Source organism: Melospiza georgiana, chromosome 1 (genome assembly GCF_028018845.1).
Source record: "Melospiza georgiana isolate bMelGeo1 chromosome 1, bMelGeo1.pri, whole genome shotgun sequence".
Lineage (NCBI taxonomy): Eukaryota > Metazoa > Chordata > Aves > Passeriformes > Passerellidae > Melospiza > Melospiza georgiana.
In genome coordinates, this window is record NC_080430.1 from 29,054,810 (window position 1) to 29,075,272 (window position 20,463).

Sequence of the window (20,463 nt, forward strand, 5' to 3'; positions counted from 1 at the left end):
AACTAAAATGGATCAGAGGATATGATTATGTGTTACAGCAGCCAAAAACGATCTGCTAGGCTATTCTATTTTTATTTCTGTATCTTTAATCTAAAAGATTCCGGCACCCGGGACAGGGTTAAATGAGCAAACAATCTGAGTAATATGCTATCAGTATTCCTGGGGAATGCTTGTCTGCCATTACACAAATTGAATACTGCAAAATGGTTATTGAAGCTTTTCATACAAAGGTCACAATATAAAAACAGATCTTTGGCATCAAAAATTTCTTAATGTTAATCTAAGGCATAAATGCAACTATACAAGTATCAATCACATGTAAAAAGAGCCTGAAGGGGTTAAGCCTGTGTAAGTCTTAAATTCATGGAACCTTTCTACCTAATTTTAAACATTTTCCATGTGCTTGCAATGTTTTCTAATAACAGGCCAATTCCTTCACTCACACAGGAATCTAAATTGCAATAATCATATGCATTCCTTCTCCCAAGAAAGGAAACACCTGTTGTAGTTGGCTAATTGCTGACTTTTTGTAAGCTTTCAAAAGAAAACTAACATTTACAAATAATTTATACCTGAAAAACCTCAGAAGCAGAGAAACACATGAATTTTAAAACTGATATGAAACTCATATGTTGAGGTAGTAACAGATGTTTTCATTTTGTTAATTAAAGAAAAACTCTGTATCATAGTATCATTATAGGATATGGTTGTTTTATAACTAAGATGGGGCTATTTTCTGTTCCATTTCACTTTTGCAATAATTGTTATTCATGCCAGTATACAGCATGAGAAAATAAAAATTAAGCCCTAATAAGAATGAGAATTAAAAAAAGGGTATGTGTACCTAAATCAATATACAATGTAGAAGATATATTCAATGAGGACTTTAAGACATTCATTCACTTGTTTCTATGGAATCCTTGGTGATTTTGAAAAAAAGGCACATATTTACACTATTACAAACCTCAAAGGGTGATTTAAACACCCTTTTAATAATCTTTTTTAAAAATAATATTTTTTAAAAATACCTACACATGCAGTCATATTAGTAGTGCTAAGACTTGCTGAGACTTGCTAATCATTTCCAGCCTTATTCTAATATACAAAAAAAATGTGAAACTCTGCCCTAAGCTATGGTATTTTATTTTCATTCACATAAATCCAGTCCTTTCAGTCATTTCACTCAAAAGGAGCAACAGGAGTTATGCCTTGTGCTAATGCTTTTATACAAATATCTAAATTTGAGGCATGACATCGTACATTTTAATAACAACTACTCATCTGCTATATCTGCTGTTATCCCACTAAGCTGGACAGGTTGGTTGAAACATGGTAGCAAAAGTATAGTCAGAGCAAGATCAACATGGAGGAAAGACTGCAAGAAAAAGTTCAGGAAAAGCAAACTTATACTTCTCCTGCCACATACAAATGAGATAGTTACAGAGCTTCACATCCTGCAAGGTGTATTTTCAAATAACAGCCAAGTCTTTCCAGAGAGAAACAGCAGGATAACCACTGCCTTCGGTATTAGAAATGGAAAAATAACTATAAAAAGGAAAAAAAGCCTGGGTAAGCTGATCAGGTTTTGCTAAAACAAGAAATGGTATGTATTACTAAGTCTGCAACAGATAAGAGAAAAAAACTCCAACAAAATATGTGGATATTGCGTTCCTGTCCCTTATCATTTATGTCTTAACTAATGGCTGTCATACAGGTAAGTGTTCATTTAGCCAGGTTAATGAGGTGCAAGGCTTAGGAAGGGCTCCCAGCAAAGCCAGGTTAGGCACTGGGAATACTGTGGAACAGGTCACCTGAGCCTCCTGCAGACACCTGTGCCACAGCCCCTGCACAAGGTGCACACTAGGGCACACCCCTCCTTCCAGGTCAGCCAGACCCGGGCCAAATTCACCTTGAATGCTGCAGAGGAGCCTGAGCTGCTCTAAGCAGCTGGCCCAGTATGAGAATGCACACCAGCAAGGTGATGCTTCCCCTCCAGCAGCTGAAGTGAGCACCAGCAGAATAATGCAGTAATGCTGATAGCAGAGAACTTGGTTTGATTATTTGGAGGCCACATTATTGGTGTATCCTGAAACAATAAGTAACTTCCTACTTCTTGTTGCTGCTTAACATGCCATCCCTCCCACCCTCACCTTTTTCTCTGTAGGAACCAATTTACTGTGATATTTTTTTTTTTTACAATAGCTAATTTCACCTACTGCATTTAATGTCATAGGAGTTATACATGTAAAGCCCTGTACTTAGAGATAAGATAGTCCTTTATGCCATTTTAATCAATCTTTGTCATGGGTATGTTACTTAATAGCTCTGTCTTCCTATAGAAAATGAGCAACTTAAGGGAAATGAAACTTTTCAAAGATACATTTTCCTTCTGGCAGACTGTGAAATACACCATAATTATACTCTTTCGATGAATAACGTTTGAAAGAAAATGAACATTCTGTGCACCAAAAAATATAATACAATGACAATCTCAACTGCCTTGTAAATAAAAGGAAATTGTTTTTCTACTATGATCTACATTGCACAGAAACATATATACATGCTCGATAAATATAAAACCAAATCAGACTGTTAAGCTATTTTTTAAGGTCCTATTAATTTCTAATAACAATAAACTCAGTATTTCACAGCCAAAAGGCATTGTATGTATATTTCTGAAAGACTGAAACTGTGTTATGAATTATGGGCTCTATCCTGCACACTGATGGAACTACTTGTATAAGTGAAGCTTGGACAGAACACAGCCTCTTTTAAACAGAAGAGAGGGAAAGATAATGGCCCCCCAAAACTTTATTGCTGGAGGTGGGAGCATAGGGGTTAGTGGGGGTGGAAGAGGAAACAGGAAAAGGTCTTTTCAATAGCATAATAAAATCCTGACATTCCAGCCCACATTCCATTCAATAGCATAATAAAATCATGACATTCCAGCCCATATTTTCATATTAGGAAAACTGTACTATCCTTAACAGCTTGGTAAATGTTTGAACAGAGATCTTACAAACTAATGGTGCTATGCACAATTTAACTGAACAGTTAGAACAAAATGCCATTTAGCCCTTTTTGATATCGGAATGTGTCATTCCAGTAAATATGTCATTCCAGAGTATGAAGCAAAAATAAGAAGCCAAGGACACACAATCTTCATATTAGCTAATATGAAACAAAAAAATTTGAATACCAACATTTCCCTCAGTCCAAGTTCTGAGTTAGGAAAATTACAGCTAAATTCGTTACTTCAGGAAAAATGTGATGTTTGTGTCTTACATCCTTTGGTTTTCAATTTTTTTTTTCCTTCTCTCTTTCCCTCCCTCCTCCCCCCCATCTCCTCCCCAAAACACTGCCTCTAGAGATAAGATGCTACTTCTTAGTGGTAACACATCACAGTTCAAGTATTTGATGAACTGTCACTACAAGCAGAACATACAGAAATTCATCTTACCATCTGGTTGGCAGGAAGGAAGGGGTCCAACCCAACCTATTCCTTAGGTTCCTACCTAAATGGAAAGAGAGTCACCTGCAGTGAGCATTTTATTCTGCCTACCTTAGATACTTACTTGAATGCAGGATAAACGCTCTTTTCCTGAGGTGACTCTATCTACTGGCTATAGGGTTGATATTTTAGACACTGAAGTTAATGCCACACTAACTTTATTAGCCCCCATAATTATTTCATTTACTGTAAATAACACACACTCCCAAAATAGTAACAAAAAAATCGACACAGAAGTATGTTTCCTTTAGTTAAGTTTCAGAATAGATGTGGAACATGCGTGGACAAGAAAAAGAAATACTGTTTGAATAAATTTATAGTTTTTTTCTAATGCTTAGACTAATATTTAAAGTTGAGTATCTTAACATATAGTTATTTTTTCTCTGTGGTAAGGTGCTAATGTCTATGTTGTAAAAAGCTGTCTAAACAAGATACAAAGTAAGGGCTATTACCTTATGTAGCCATGACATCATCAATAACATTTAATAAAAATATTATTATAGAGAGTTTATTATGCATGCCTTACCACGTCAAAAATAACCAAATGTCTACCAATAATGAATATACACTGTGTATATTTAGTGTATATATTACACTGACTGTGTATATAGTGTACAGTTTCAACTTTTTCAACAAGGAAAGGTCACCTAGCCAGAGTACAGGTTATGAAAGACCTCCATAAATTAAATTAGACAGCTAGCTCACAAAGTTATAAGCTGTTTAGGGAGCATGTCAGGAATCCTCTATCTATAGGGAAGCATCTCTCTCCCTGTAGAGTGGAATTTGACACCTAATAAGAAAGGCATTTTCTATTCTCTTAATATTTATGGATATTTTGAAGTGTTTTAAAGGCCTTCACAGCCTCTGCATGTCTTGAACTGCTTTTAACTGCAGTGAAGTGCCTGCATACACATTATTCCATTTCCAAAGCTTCTGCATTTCCATTCAGAAAGTCATAATGCAGTTATTAAAAGAGATTTCCACACAGAGTTATTGAATCATACTGGTAAGCTTGGTTTATGCCTAGGTGCTGTGATATAAATGCACATTGTCTTGAATTCATCTAATAGTCTGTGGAGTGACAGCTCCCTGTAGCTCTTAACAAGGTGCACAGATCAACTTGGTATGGACTTGGTTAAGTATCAGTGCTGGTGATGTACAAAATAAATATGAAAAAAGTATTTCACTGAAATATTTATAGTCTAAAGGTTTCATAATACGTATTGTCTTCAAGAATGAGTCCACTGAGGTGAGTGGAACCACTCATGCAAAAACAAGTTACATATATTTCTGCCATTAAATCTGAAGAGACTAAAAGAGATCCCATTTCAGAATAGGGCTCTAACTGAACTTCAACAATGAAATCAAAGCATAACAACTTCCACCCCAAGGGAAACTTCATTTAACAAAAAAGTTTACTGGAGAGATTTAAAAAAACCTAAAACCTCCTTTTTGTCACAAAAGGTTTTAGAATTTTATTTAGAATTTCTGTGAGGAAGAAAACTGTTTAAGACTTGACATAAGGGGTATATATTTTTCATGCAAGACATGTTGTCATAATTTAACTTGTTTTAGATGCAATTTGCAACCAAGTAGTGCACTTATTTGCATTTATGTTTCTCAACTCATAGTTTTGTTTCTATGCAATATGTTAATCTTTTCAAACTACTGACTTTTGGCATTTATCAGTATCTGTGAATATCCAAAAAGAAGTCCTATCTAAATAACGGGTAGTTCACAGTAACATCTAAAATCTGTAAATGGCCTGTGGATAGATGTATCATAGATGTACATACTAGAAGATTTTAAATAAAACAACAATTGGAAACATTGCAAGTGTGAGATTCATAATGTCAAAACACTAAGTCATCTACTTTCACAAACTGTCACATATACCTGTAGTTACATTTTTTCCAAATGCATTAACATTTTAAAATAGAAATTGTACAGATAAATTAGAAATTAAAATTAAATTAAATCATAAAACCCACATGAGTTTTACCCTAATAAAATGTGATGAAAGACCCTCTCTACTTCTGCACAGGAACTGAAATGAAATCTGTAGTACTTTTTCCACTAACAAGGATTATGATAATACTTAGTATGCTACAGCTAAATATGTTTGTTTTTTTCCAATTAGCAATAAGCTAATCAGACAAATACATTTTCATACATGTTTTATATTAAAATATTACTAGTTAGAAATGCAATACACAGGCACACATATGCTATGACTGCTGAATGTTTTTCTTTAGCATACATGCACAAACCTCTAATAAGATAAGCAGGGAATGTTTTAAAGTAGTGATATTTTGAACCACTCAATTTCAATACATTGTTTTTCAGACAACATGCACATAATCACATTGTTTCCTAAGCAGACACCCATTTGATTACTTAAAGTGCAAATTGTGGTCTGGCTATGGTATGTGCAGAGGAGGATAATGGGAAGGGCAAGGAAAAGACAAGCCTTTTTACATCAACAGGTGGCAATGCTAAACAGGAAAGAAAAGAAAGAGGGGAGTGGACTTAGAGAAATATACCTTCCCTGCATTGTGCAGATACCTAAGAAAGAAAAAGATTTGGCAGAAATTTGACCCTTTTTCCTGCAGTGATGATCATGTTGCATGTACATGGCTTGCACACGAGCGCATGGGAAGACAGCAGCAGGACCTCATAGAGGCTTCTTGGGCAGTTTGAGAAGTTCTCCTTGGGACTGCTCAACATGCTCCAGGGCAACAAACTACCCTGAGTGAGGAGACAGCTCCCAATAGTCCATGCAAGTACCCCACCTAAGGGCTCAGAGTCCTAACCTTCAACTCATGTATTTACGATCAAGTTATAAAATGAGAAAAGAGACAAGAATACAGATTGATGCACAGTTGTACTGCAATTGAAAAAGTCTAAAAGTAAATGTGCATCCTACTTAGAAGTTCCATAAAAAATGAGATGTAAAAAAACAAATACAATACAACAAATATATATATATATATATATGTATATATATATTTATACATACACATATATAGATATCCATAGGAAAACAGGAGGATTGATTGCTCTCTCCTAGGAAGTGCAGTTCTTAGTTGTCAAGTGATTAGACACTTTATTTGGACATAAAAATAACTACAAGGATGTTTATTCAGAATAAGTTAATAAACAGAAGTTAACAAGCCGGTATGTATTTATCATGGTTCTCAACACAGCAATACCTATCTCTGCACCAGGTATTAATAGCTTACAAAATGTTTTCTTCAAACTAAAGAGTACAATGTGCCAAAAATACACAGTGCCTAAGAAAATAATCAGCTAGTGAAAAAATCATAACATTTTCAAGTGAGAGTCAGTTATTTCCCCAGTGAGTAGATTCAGATTTATCAAAACTATTTGAGAAGCGTAGACATAAAATTGATTGAATTCCATTATTCAGCAATAATCTTGAATTCCAAGTTGAAGGAGCACATTCAGCCTAAGAATCTGTCCTAGCTAGTAGAATTGACTGTTTTTTGCAGTACAAGATAGGAGTGGGCTCATTAAACTAATCAGTTGGTTCTGACATGTTCACCTTCATTTCTGAGTTTTCACTACCTTCATTTTTGAGTTTTACTTTGGGTTGTTTTAACCTGGTTTCATGGACTAAACACGCACTTGCAGTAGAGCATGTAGCTCCCATCCCCACACACCTCACACCTGTAAAAGGAATCCACTTTACATGCTCAAGACTGCTCAGTGTTGCAAACTGGAACAAAGTAATGGACCACTCTGAAAACCAAGAAGGATTTCACTCCTGCTCAGCACTGGAATGCTAGTGAAGATGCAAACAATAATACTATCTCATAGTACTCAGTGATGTGAGAGGTGATCTAGTTTTGGATATTGAGAAGTCAACCTCTGCTTTAAAACTGCCTTTGGATAAAGCTACTTCCATCCACAGTGCATACAAAGTGATTTGAAACCAAGTAATGAGAACAGTTTTTCTAAAGTAAGGTGCTTAATGTCTGCATTATGAACACTTAGACAGATAACATGGGAAATTCTATTCAGTCTTTAATATTTTTATTGTAATTTTATTTTATCCTGTCCAGGAAAATGGAAATTGAGTGTTGCAACGCCCTTTTTAATACATCAACTATAGTCAGTAGATTGAAATCACTGTTAAATGTGTATCAAAGAGGCACATAATTTCAATAATTAAAGGAAGTGATAATGTCTGTTTCAGTACTATCAAGAGGATAAATGTCCTGTCTCCTTGTGTTCAGGAGCAAAACAAAAGGAAAAAATTTGGTGAGCCCTTTACCCAGCAGCCTCCATCCTTGAACATCAGGGCATAACACAGAATTGTAGCACTCTAAGCAGAAGCTTAGTGCCTGGTGAGACTTTGGCTGACAGAGTGAATGGCTAAGTCACACTGAGACACTGAGAGCATAAGTAAAATTGCTAGAGCCCACAGAAATTGAATGCCAGTACTTATTGCAGTCTCTAAGCCATAAAAAACTACTTTACTCCTAAATTTTTGTCATCCGGATAATTTAGCTGAATTAAAACTAAAATGTGTAATAATGAACAATGTTATAACTAGTGACTTAAAAATTACTGCTGATGAAATGTAAAAATAAGATATTCAATACTAGGAAAGGCATCCCAACAGAATAACAGTTAAGTCCTGATCTTTATAAAGTCTGAATAATGAGGAGAAGCAAGAAGCTACTCTGAAGCAAAAGATAATCCTTTTTGTAGGGTAAATAGAGAAAAACAAACAAACAAAACCCAAACTGTTCCTTCCTTTGGTGTGAAAAAAATGATGGCTTATAATCACTCAGGCTTGTGACGTGCAGTCAAGTGTTACAAAGCACAGTATTCAGATTCTCAGAGAAGAACAGCGATTATTATTTATCATTGGTTTTGTCAAGAGTTATGTTTAATAATAAAATTTATTGAGTAAGTGCATCTAATCACCAGGAAAGTATATGAACCCTGAAAAAAATGATCATGCCTGTGCAAGCCAACTACAGCATATGTATTCAAGGATTCATACAGCATTACAACATAGTAACATAAAATGTATAGATAGCTTGCTCTTTTTACTCTGAAGTGAGTTCCCTCGCCTCTGGCCAAAGCTTGTTAGAATCAGGGCACAACTATCCCCAAGTAACTTAATGTCAGTTCCTTAATTGACATTAAGAAATACTATAAATGCTCGGGAAGCACCTTCCAACTCCAAAATCTCCAACTACTTCTAGACTGAATGTCCCAGTAGCCAGCAGTGCCACATGGTGTGATTAGTCTGCTCAAGAGGTAGTACCTGAGGCAGGTGTACAAGTGTAGAGACTGAAGTTAGCAGTACATCTTTGTTTGTGCCCTCCTGGCAGGGTTTCCCACCAGAAAAGCTAAATGCACAGGAAAGGAAATATCTAAGAACTGTCTGTCCTTTTCCTTGACAAGGTCAATTATATAGCCAAGTTGACATTATGTAGCCAGATAGCCTGTATCAATCTGTAAGCTTACCTTGGCACACAAACTTCAATTCCTTGGCATCTATAACGGTGGTTCTTTTATCTGACCTCTTCTTTTCTGTCCGACGGTGGCTTCGTCTTTTCTTTGTCTCTCCCCAAAGATTTGATCCACCATGCATGCTTGGGATGTTTAGAATGGCAATTCCTTCCAGAGAGATATTGATTAAGTCCAGCTGAATTCCATCACACTGATTAGAAAGGAAGGGGAAAAAAAGGAAAAAAGAAAAAAGAGAGAAAATAGTAAGAGAGAAAGAAAAATCTGAATGCTCTTTTTCTCAGATATTTTTATTCAGCAATTTATCATTCTTAACACTGCTAATAGTTTATTCAATGTTTACACCTAAGAGATATACTTGTACCTGAAAAGGAGGTATGAGATAAGAACAGATCATTAATCAGAAGGTAAAGTAAGATTGCTATTCAGCTTTTGATTGCCTAAGTGTGGGACCATTTGGTACTGTCTTGTTATCTGATAACTATTCACTGACCCAAGTGAAATATATTTCTAGCTTCACTACAGATATTAGCAGAAAAACATTTATACTACCAAAATTTCTTTATCAATAACTGATTTTTTTGTTGCCTTTTCCACCTAAATTTTCTGCCTTATGATTTTGCAGTAATACTTGTAATTCTTGCAACTGAGTCCCTTCCCCAACAGATGGAATACAAAGTCCCTGCAGGCAGAGAATACACAGACTTATGGAAAAGGTTCTAAGCAAGCCCCAGGAGCACAGAAGAGGACACAGGTATTCATTTCAATCCAAAGGCACAACAAGCATATCAGCATAGGGCTATGGCAGACTAGTGGCTCCTAGCAATAACTACAATCAGTAGAAATGGTTACAACAATTCCTGATGCAGCTGCAGCAATCCTTACCCCAGAACCTTCACCAACCAGTTCTCTAAAATATGCATCACTGCTAAGGGAAAACACAGGCTGTGGAGCTAAAGAGGAGGCATCAGTGATCTAAAACCTTTTCAATGCTCACTGGACACACAGAGGTAATCTTAGTCTATGGGATAGTCCCTTCAGTGATGGAATCATACCCATCTTGTGTCACTAGTGTGTATTTCTCATGCTTCCTACAGCAAATCTGGACTTTAAGACATTTTATACAAGCATATTTCTATGCCAAATCTGGCTTCCAATAAAAAGGGACCATATTTTTCACTTCTGGAGAATGGCTCAGGGATCTTAACATATCAGCCTGCCCAGCATTAAACTGCAGCATTTTCTCAGGTGGTTGAACCCCAACATTTGCAAATACAGTTCACCTGAGATACACTGGATGAGGTGAACCCAGCTTAATACACCTAGCCTTCACTGGCTGTAATTTACTCAAGCTGAGTCCTCCTCTCTACCAACATTAGGAAGTTCTTAGCACATATAAAATGTAGCAAAATACTGAAGAACCTCCACAGGAGAAAATAAACCACAACTTCACGTTACTACAGTGGAACCTGCAGGTGGAAGGCAGAGCACCCAGTTCTACTCATTAGTTAATTGAACCAGCCAGAGCTGCCTAGGATTCATGTACTGGCACCCTGGCTAGAGATGGAGTAGCTTCATTCCTCACAACACAGATAGAGCGTATGGATATCCTGACAAGTCTTACAGACCACAGTGCAGAGCAGCCTATTTTTAAAACATTTGATCCTATTCCTGCAATGTTCTGCAGGCTTGTAGAGGATCCAGTCATCCATTTCAAATTCATTAAGGGTATTATTTTGCAATTCCAACACACAATAATCAGGGAGAAAATGGGAAAAATAATTAAGCATTCCTCAGTAGAAGTCCACTGACATCTTGCAGCTTGCTGCTCTGTGGGTCACTGGCACTTCTTCCTCTCTGCCTAAAACTTTATTGCGGCTTTGAAGAAGAAAAGCCAAGTACAATGCAAGAAAAACTGTGAATAATTGTTTATTCTGAAACTCTCTGAGATCATAAAACAGAACTGTATTATAATGCACACATATCTTAATTCTTCTAAGAAGAGCACAAATCGGGAGAGAGAACAATTTCAACACTTAGATTTCCATTTCATAGTTGCTCTTCAAGAATCAAATTTCAAACCTGTGGATGACATTTATACAGGGAAAATTTTAAAGTCAAAAGCCATATCTGAAAGCGAATTGGCAGTTGTGGCAACTACTGTAATTCAAAGTATAACTTTTTAAAAACACTTTTCTTACAAGAATAAAGGCCTAGGTTTTCACTGTCATTTTTGGAAGCAAATTTGTGGTTTTCCCTAGTATTTTATATGTATTAAATACTAAGATGATTTATTTTGCTAAAAATTCTGCTCATGTGTATGCTCACTTACTGCTATACATTCTAGATAAACAGATATTAATTTCATAATTAAAAGTAATCTTGTGTAAATACCCTGCAGGCCTCAATGAATCAAACACATACTGTGTGTCAGGCCTCCCACTGTCTTCAAGTGGAATGTACTGGCTGGATAATTAGATAGTACATATTTTTTAACCTTATTTGCATGCATATTATATCTTTTGCACACTGACAAGCAGCAGTAACAACAAAAGTCAGATTACCACAGGGAATTCCCACAAAGAAGTCTTCATTTCTTATAATTTGCAGCCTAAATTAAAATAATTTGATCTTTGACAAGGATGAAATGTCAAGCAGAAGGGGGTCCTCTACAAGCCACGGCCTGTGGCTTCTGAAATCTGCCTAATTTATGTCAGTCACTTCTTAATACATATTTAAGTATTACACGAGAAAGATGATAAATATGCAATCTGACACCTTTGGTATTTCCCTGCTGTTAATTTATAAAGGTCTGGCGTCCCCCAAACTGACTGGAATTATTTAAATAAAAGAAGAATTGTGAAATAGGATGGTGCGGGGTCTAGCTTCCATTTTCACTCAATATTGAGCACAGCAGGTAGTACACTAAGACAATTATGTGAGGAGGCCTCAGAGTCCCCCAGTGATGAGCAACTTTCTGAATTAGGAAAGAAGCATTTCTTTTGTTCATACACAGACAAAAAGTTTGCCCTACAGGTACCTCTGCATAGTTCTAACACATTTATATACTACAAAAACAAAACACACGTGTTCTGCTCCTTTTCTTTTTTCTTTTATTTCAAATAATGTAATGATGCTGTTAAAAACAAAAGCCTACTTTTAAAATGTGGAGTATGCCTACCTAGACAAAAAAGAAACTAGCTCTTCTAACTCTTTTTTGCCTTCTTTTCCAGCCTCATTCACTTCTTGGGTATTATTGTTTATACCTTACTTATCATATCAATTATTTTCAGATAATCTCTCTTTTGAGAAAATACATATCTATGCCTGAAAAGAACTGATATTAAGGCTTTGCTGTGAAACCAAGAGCAATATCAGGCAAGTGTACAGGAATGTTTTAAACTCCTTTCTATTACCCATTAACACCAGGTGGTATAGAAGGCTTACACTGCTCCCACTATGCTTATGCAGCATTGCAGGTATGGTCCATGCCGCTTTTACACCACATCTATACCTACTCTTGTTAAGTATCTTTCCCATAGCTTTCTTTTTTTTTTTTTTTTCTGAAGTGGAAATAAACTGCAAGTTCTCTAAATGGTAAAATCTTCAGCCTTGTTTACCGACACATTATTATTGAAAATGAATAATTAATTTTTTGTTTGTTTAATTTTGGTTTCTTACCCATTAGAACCTCTCCTCAACTTCTTACATCTGATTCTGAAAGCAAAAATATATCTTATTCTGGATAACATAAAAATGTTATGTCCAACTTTGTTCTGCATTTCACACAGAAGAAAACATACAGAACATGAGTAAAGAATGTATGTCAGAAAAACCAGCTTAATTAGGTTAGAAATCAAATACAAGGCTAAACAAATATTTTCCCAGAGAACATTTGATCACTGTCTAACAGCTCAGAGATACAGATCCTTAATCTTCTCAGGCTTTGTTCATTCAAAATTTGGCTGTAGAGCAAGCACATTCTTTGCGCATTTTATGTGGAGTGAAATGTGGTCTCATGCACCAACCTCCCATTTACAGTGACATCCCCAAGGGGCATCAGGTTAAAAATCAGAATAAAATGCTGACAATATTCAAACAAGAAACATTAGATACAAGCATACGAGCAACATTGTAATTTAGTCATTGTAAATAAATACACAAATAACCACCTCCTAATAGTTCTTGTAAACCTTGGAAACTATACTTTTTGTTTCTAATTGTATGACTAATGGTAATGACTAGGATAGATGAAGTGAGTATTAACAAAAGTGCCTCATATACTGGCAATGTTACACTTTTTTGGTATTAGTAGTTATTGACATGAATACATAATAATTACACAACAGACAGCAGCACCACCACAAACTTGTATACCTACTTGCTTGCTTTGTGATGTTAACATTTAATCATTCTTTGAATGGCTAAAACAATAAAGTTCACATCTTAATATGTATCAGGATACATGACTTTCTCTAGATATCAGTATTTTATTGGGAAAGCCTGCTCTTCAATTTGTATTTAATCAAAAGGTACATTTAACTTGCAGTTTCTTCAAATCTAATCAAACCAGGTAAGCATTTCTTCCGATAAATAACAAAATATTTTTCATGCTACATTTGCTTACACTCATGTGTGTGAAGCACTCTCTTGGGAAGCAAAGGTGATTTTTTAAATTAAGTTTTTTTTCTTAAGACTTTCAGTGGAGTTTTGTTTTATTTTTATTATATTTTAATCCAACATGTGAGGAGCAGGTTTTCACTTCAAAGAGAAACATAACAGCATAGCAGGCAAGTGTGGCAATGCTGGTCTTACAGTTTCAGTCTCAGTATTCTCTGCTACTATTCTGCTCTCAGGTACATGGTTCCTTCAGATAATTTCAGAATTCACCCTTCAGGAGGCTTTGACTGGACTCTCATAGCTCCCACCAGACCTCTCTGAGTGCCTCATGCTACTATACAAACACTCCACTGACACATGCAGTTTCTCATTACTACTGGAAAGGAAAAGCACCATAGTCCTCTTGAGAAATTATTTCATTATTTAACCTAAATTCTCAGGTTTTTATCTTCACTCATTTCTCATTTTTCATGTACTTATTCATAAACATCAGATGCCCAAACAGTTTATGTAATTCAGCCACTTATTCTAGCAGCCATCAAAGTGGCAATGGCACATTATTTTAAATTCCCATTTTGTCTGTAAGTATCCTGTGTCTTTTTAGTTAATGTTCAATGTATAATGGAATGATGACCCCTTGTGCAGAGAGAAAAGCTATTTAATGAAGGGGAATAATTCAAAAAATATATATATTCTTTAACCTTTATTCAGGAAAGTACGTACAATTTTAGGGAATTGAGTTTTAAAGGTTATAAAACCTTGGGACCTAGAAATAATAGGATTATTTTTTTTTTATTTTAATCCTGCAGCAGCTCTCACTCCCTCCAACAGTCTTTCATTTTTCCACCTGACCTAGCCACACTCCCTATTGATTTCTAATGTTATACTTCACCTCTTGACCTTGTCTACTGTATTAAGACTTCACTAATCATCAAACTGAACTTTGTTCCAGTGTGCAGGGCTACACTACAAATAGATATGATAAAAATAATATTTTGGAATATAGGGTCGAAAGGATGTGCACTGCTTTGCCTTGTTGGATTCAGGCACTCTGCGCCCTTGCTCCCTGTATTTCAGCCAAACTGGTGACATTTCAAGGATAAAGGCAACAATTAGTTTCTTACTTCTATTTCTACAGATTCATGCAGCTTCTTACAGGTGGCTGAGAAAGTTTCCGAAGTGCCAAATTCAAAATACCAAAATTTGTTCTTCATTCTGAAACAAGAAAAAAAAAAAAAGAAAAGAAAAAAAGAAAGATCTTATTCACTATCAATATGTGACAAAAGTGATCATCCTGTCTTCCACTATAAGTAATGGCAAAGGCTTGGGAACATGTGACATCCCATTTGAAATAGATGAGCTCATAATTTTCAAAGCTTAAATGTTGGTGTCAAGTTGTATGATATCCCCTAAAGGGATAACAGGAATATGTTGAACTGACAGGTTCAAATGTACCTTTGACTTTTCTTTTTCAGTGACTATCAGAATATTTTTTGTCACTTAACCAGTGACATGCCTCAGAAAAATGTATCGATTTTATCTCATGTCTTACACCTACTATATGATTTCTGATTCCCAGTTAACATCTTTATCCTGCAGAGCAGTAGAATGTGCAAGCAGGGCAATCCCATCATGAACAAGAGCCAGGAAAAAACATAGCTTGCCTTAAGCTAGTTAAAAGGCAAATGCCTATTGTAGATGATGACAGATGAAATAGTAGAAGGAAATAAAAATTCCAGATCTAACAATCTTTAGATATTTTGCAGAAGGAGAGCTGTATTACCAGGTAATTCACTCATAGACACATTTTAAATGGGCAATGAGACCTGCATCTTGAAGTTCATTAACAGGCTTCAGAGGAAAATAAAACTGGATTAAATGCCAGTAAATTCCTTAGTTTATCATGACAGCAGGCACAATTTACACTTTTTTCTTTTTAAATACATAAAGATTGAACTTCTGTTTTACCAGATTTATTGCATACTGTTAAATACAATCAGGACGCCAACAGTACCATTTCAAACAAGTATGTGTACTTTTTGTGAACTCCCATGAGTAATTATTATTCTGTAACAAAAAAAAAAAAAAAGAAGCTAAACAACCACAACAAAAGATACTGAATTAGAATTCATTATTCCCACTTAAGAATCAGATATGAACACAGTTTCTTCACTTGAGTAAACTGTTGTCTGACACAGGCACAGCACATTGTGCTTCTAACTTGAAAACAAGAGTCTGCACGAGCTAGAAGTACAGAAGAATGAAACCAAAATGTAGATGACTGTAAAACATGTCAAAAGTACAAATATTACTTTTAATTACTTTAAATTACATATAAGAGACTACTTAATTGCTGTTAAAATCTACTTAATGACTCTTAAAATCACAAAGTAAGAAGAGGTATTGCAGTACTGGCCATTTCCAGAAACCTGTGTGTGTAAGAGCCAGCAATTCCTGGTGCAGCATCAGAAGGCTGTAAAGATGACCAACCTGGCAGCCTGCACAGAGTTGGGAAGAGAAGAGTAATAAGGAAATTACACAATTCCGATGGAAAAATTTACAGGAATTTCCAAAGGTTTTTACATAGAAAATCTGAAAATATTTGGAAACTATTTTTGAGAACCTTCTCTCAGATAAATGGCATCTTCTCAAAGGAGCTCCAGTAGGGCTCTGGCCTGATTCAGGTCCAGATTTCTCAAGCCTATGAATGGAAGTGATCCAACCATGTTCCTCCTATACCTGCATTTAGTTAGCACACTGCCATACTGACCTGGGATCAAGTGCCCTATTTATACCAACATACATGAAGAAATTTAGAAACCTTTTGTTTCCAAAGAAATGTGAACTATGTCTTGAATTTCCATTGGGTACCTTTGGAAAATATGGATGCCTCTATTTTCCCACTACTTTCTACATAGGGATGATCAAAAATAAAAAACAAACAAACAAAAAAACCTCACAACCAATCAACCAAAACACAAACAATCCCCTCCCAACAAACTAAAACCCCAAACCAACCAAACAAACAACAACAAAAAACCCAACCAAAATCCCCAAACAAACAAAAAACTTCAAAAAAACAAGACCAACAAAACCTTGATGTAAACATTCATAAAATTACTTTGTAATGTCTTTTGATCCTATTATTAAGATAAAAAGCCTATTTGTCTTCTCTTTATAACCTTTCCTTTTCCTATTCAGTTATTTTTACCCCAAATGAAGAAACTTTTCTTCTTCTTTATTTAAAAGACTGCTTTAAATTGACTCACTTATTAGCACTCTATATTAAAAACTCTTTGACTTACACAAAGTTAAAACAGACATATATTTTTGAGTCATTCAGAATATACTGAATATATAATTCAGGTATTTTGAGCTCAGCCATACAAAACCCAGCATTGTTAATGCACTCAAGGATTACTAGAAAATTTAGATCTATAAATCTAAATTTTGTAGAATCTTACAACTGAAGATTAAGTACATATTTCAGGTGAGGTTATGATTTCTGGCAATCTAAATATAACCTATAAGAGTCTATCAGGCCAAAAAATGTATTGTGAGCCTGTTCTCCATTCTCTAGTTGACTGTCTGTTTTTAAGCATAGAGAGATAACTTACTTGACAGCTTTTCAAATGCAAAGATAGATGTAGATACAAATAATTTTGTGCTTCATTTTCAAATAATGTACCAATTTCCTTTACAAGCCATGAAACAGATTAAATTTTGTGGTTTTGTTCAAATGTATTTTATCTTTTATTGAACAGAGGATTGTATTACTTTTCATAGCGATACAAAATGGAGTCAAACAAAGAACTCCAGAGAAATTATACAACCTCTACTTCATATCTTCCACTTACATTCCTCTTTCAAAGAGGTAAAGCTCATCTGCTTATCAATATAACAGCAAAAAGAAGATTAATGAACTATTCTCATGGCCACTCTAATTTCTTCCACAATTTAAGTAAATTTTAGATTGCTAAACAAATACATATTTAATTACAATTTTGCCACATTAAAACTGTATGGAACTGAATCACAGGCTGCTGTCATGTATATTTTCTCTCTCCCAGAGGAAATGATTTAGACTTTTTTCAGCTTTTAAAAGGAGATGACCAAAAATAAGTTTGAAGTTTGCTCCTTCTTTCCAACATTGGTTTTGTTGGAATAGGAAAGGGAATAGATTATTCTACAAGAAACAATTTGGTTTTTGGGGGTTTTTTCACATGCTTTGATCTAAATTTTGAAAGACTTTACAATATAAATAAAACATCAATCATGATTAAAGCCTGACCTATCTTGCTATTGTATTACAGTATGTCAAAATATACTGCCTACAGGTGTAGGAATGACAAAACAAAACTGTACTTCAAGAACCTAAACACCTTCTATGCTGCCAGTGTTCCACATTTTCAAGTATTGGTCAATGTTCTGATAAGTGGAATGATCATTAACAGTGATGAAATAAATTTGCACAACAGCTGTGGAAGACTGAAATGTTAATGGTTAATGACTCATGCAATTGGTCATTTGCAAAACCAGCAGGTGCTTTGCTGAGGCCAGGTTGGCATCCCCCAACCAAAGGGCAGGAGGAGAGGGTTTGGGTGTGTGGAGGTGAAACCTAAGAACAGCCCAGGCGCCGAGGGGGTGAGCACTAGAGGAGGACCACAACAAACCAGTCTGTTTAGCAACAGGCTGGGGTCTGAGCCAAGTAAGGGAAGAGGCTGGTAAGATCTCGCTACATGGGATAATGCTTTTTATCGTGCCCATGTCCTCAGTTACATAACTTGCTCAGGCATAAAACACTTACGGGGAAGTACCAGGACAGGCTTGAAGGTATTTGTCTCTTCTGATGGGGAGTAACTGGCTAAACCAAGTGGACGTGAAAAGGAGGTGTAATGTCTTAGAAGATATCATAAACCATCAAATATCCCCAAAGTGCCCCCAGCCTCCTTTTTTGGGCCTTCCACCAGAGGACTGAACACGATCCACAGTGTTTCCATAGACAAACTCCCACCCCAGGGGAGGTACCTTGGGTTCCTACCTGAAACTGAACATAAATCAACTCACTGAACTATATGTTTCAGGGGCTTCCTCACCCCTGACAGATCAAGACTGTGGACATCACTTCAATAAAACAACAGTCAAATCTCATCACTGGATTCATGGGTGGTAGCATCCATGTATACATAAACACTGGTCATTCCATGTCATTTCACTCTGATGTAACCAAGGGATCTGTTAACAAGAACCTCAGTTACTCTCACCTTCAGGGGTAGGCCCTAACAACATTATACAAGGGCTAATACTGCCATTCCTTACAGTATTTCTATGCTGTGGATAAATATCAGACTTAAAAACTTAGATATGTTTCTTGGGAAACTTCAGACTAATATTTGGTAATCAAGGCAAAATAATCAAAATAGTCTGTGATATGGGTTTGCTCCATTATCAGTTAATCAGAAACCCCCCTACTGCTAAAACTATTTTATATAACCTTTCTGATTAAGCAATTACAAGGCATGTCATTGAAAAATTGTCCTGTATCTAAATATGGAAATAGTAAATACTTTATTCAACACCTGAAGAGCATCTATGCTTCACTGCAGTATGAACACTCTGTCAGAACATGTGGAACAATAGACCAGTTATGGGCTGCTAATAAAAGGTCACAATAAAAGGAGTACCTTTAACTTCAGTAACAAATTCTTATTCTGGGATTTACGGTCTTCATTTGAGGCAAGAGCTTACTGCTACATTTGCAAGTTTGCTACACTTTCTACCATATCCTATTTACACTTCTTATATCTACTGTTTATATTTATTTTATTTATTTGCACTTTATGCAGTGTCAAGCTTCAATGACTTCAGCTAAAACTTCTGCATCAGAAAATTTCTGTTATTTTTGTATTGTTTTGTAAAATGACAGCTGAAATACTTAGACCATTTTTAAAACAACTGGATTAAAAACATGTATAATTGCTTATATTAAGAGTGTTTGATAACAACCACTTTGAACTGTTTTAACAGAGCTACACTTTCTGAGCAGAGATTTAAAACTTGCATGAGAATGGCCTTGCATCAAGAATATCCCTCTAGCCATCTGCATGAAAATAAATACAGAATTTAATCATATTATGACCACTTGGAAATAGACTCTGGGAAGGCTTATTTTGCCATATTCTTTGGCAGAGAAACAACTAATTTTTGTCTCCAATTCTGTCAACTTTTATCCTTTAATCCATACTAGAGATTTTTTTTACCCAGGAAAGTACTAGAATTCTTCAGTCTTCCAAGGTAAATTCCTTGAAAAGTCCACTGCCAGGAAGTAACCTCTAATACAAATCCGTGTAAGAATGTCTGCTCATGGACAAGCAAAACTTTAATTCCTCCAGAAAGTATATTGTTCCTCAAAATATAATCTCCTAGCTCTGCTTTCTGAAAATACCTTTTTAAAGACTATTCCACCTTTGTTGCAAAAGTACTGTTTCTTTGTCAGTGAGTGTCAAGAGTTGATCTCAATCGGTATCATAAACTCATAGAATTTTCAGCATAAAGTTCCCATTCTAAGAGCAGCATTCATGAACAACAATGTACAGAATGTAATGAATTTAAAAAAGAAAATTCTATGGCAGGAAAAAAAAAGTAGCAAGGAAATCATAAAGAGTAGATGCTTATCATCTCATCCACCACAAGTCTCGAAGGTGCTCAGAGACACAGACTCATGCTATGTGCTATGTATTTAAAAGAAACAGGTCTCTTTACCTTCCTTTTCTCCCTTGTTCACTCTTTTGTTCCAAGCAAATGTGGAATAATGTGTAGAACCA

The 20,463-nt window shown here is 35.6% G+C and overlaps 1 protein-coding gene across 8 annotated transcripts in view; it reads right to left on the reverse strand.

Annotated features, from left to right (window-relative positions):
- Positions 1-20,463, reverse strand: part of DGKB (diacylglycerol kinase beta) — a 377,398-nt gene that overhangs the window by 66,760 nt on the left and 290,175 nt on the right. For all 8 annotated transcript variants that reach the window (XM_058024167.1, XM_058024175.1, XM_058024191.1 and 5 more), the window contains 2 exons: positions 14,764-14,854; positions 9,017-9,212 (listed from right to left, as the gene is read on the reverse strand). In XM_058024167.1, coding sequence (XP_057880150.1) covers positions 9,017-9,212; positions 14,764-14,854 — 287 coding nt within the window. The remainder of the gene's footprint in view (positions 1-9,016; positions 9,213-14,763; positions 14,855-20,463) is intronic.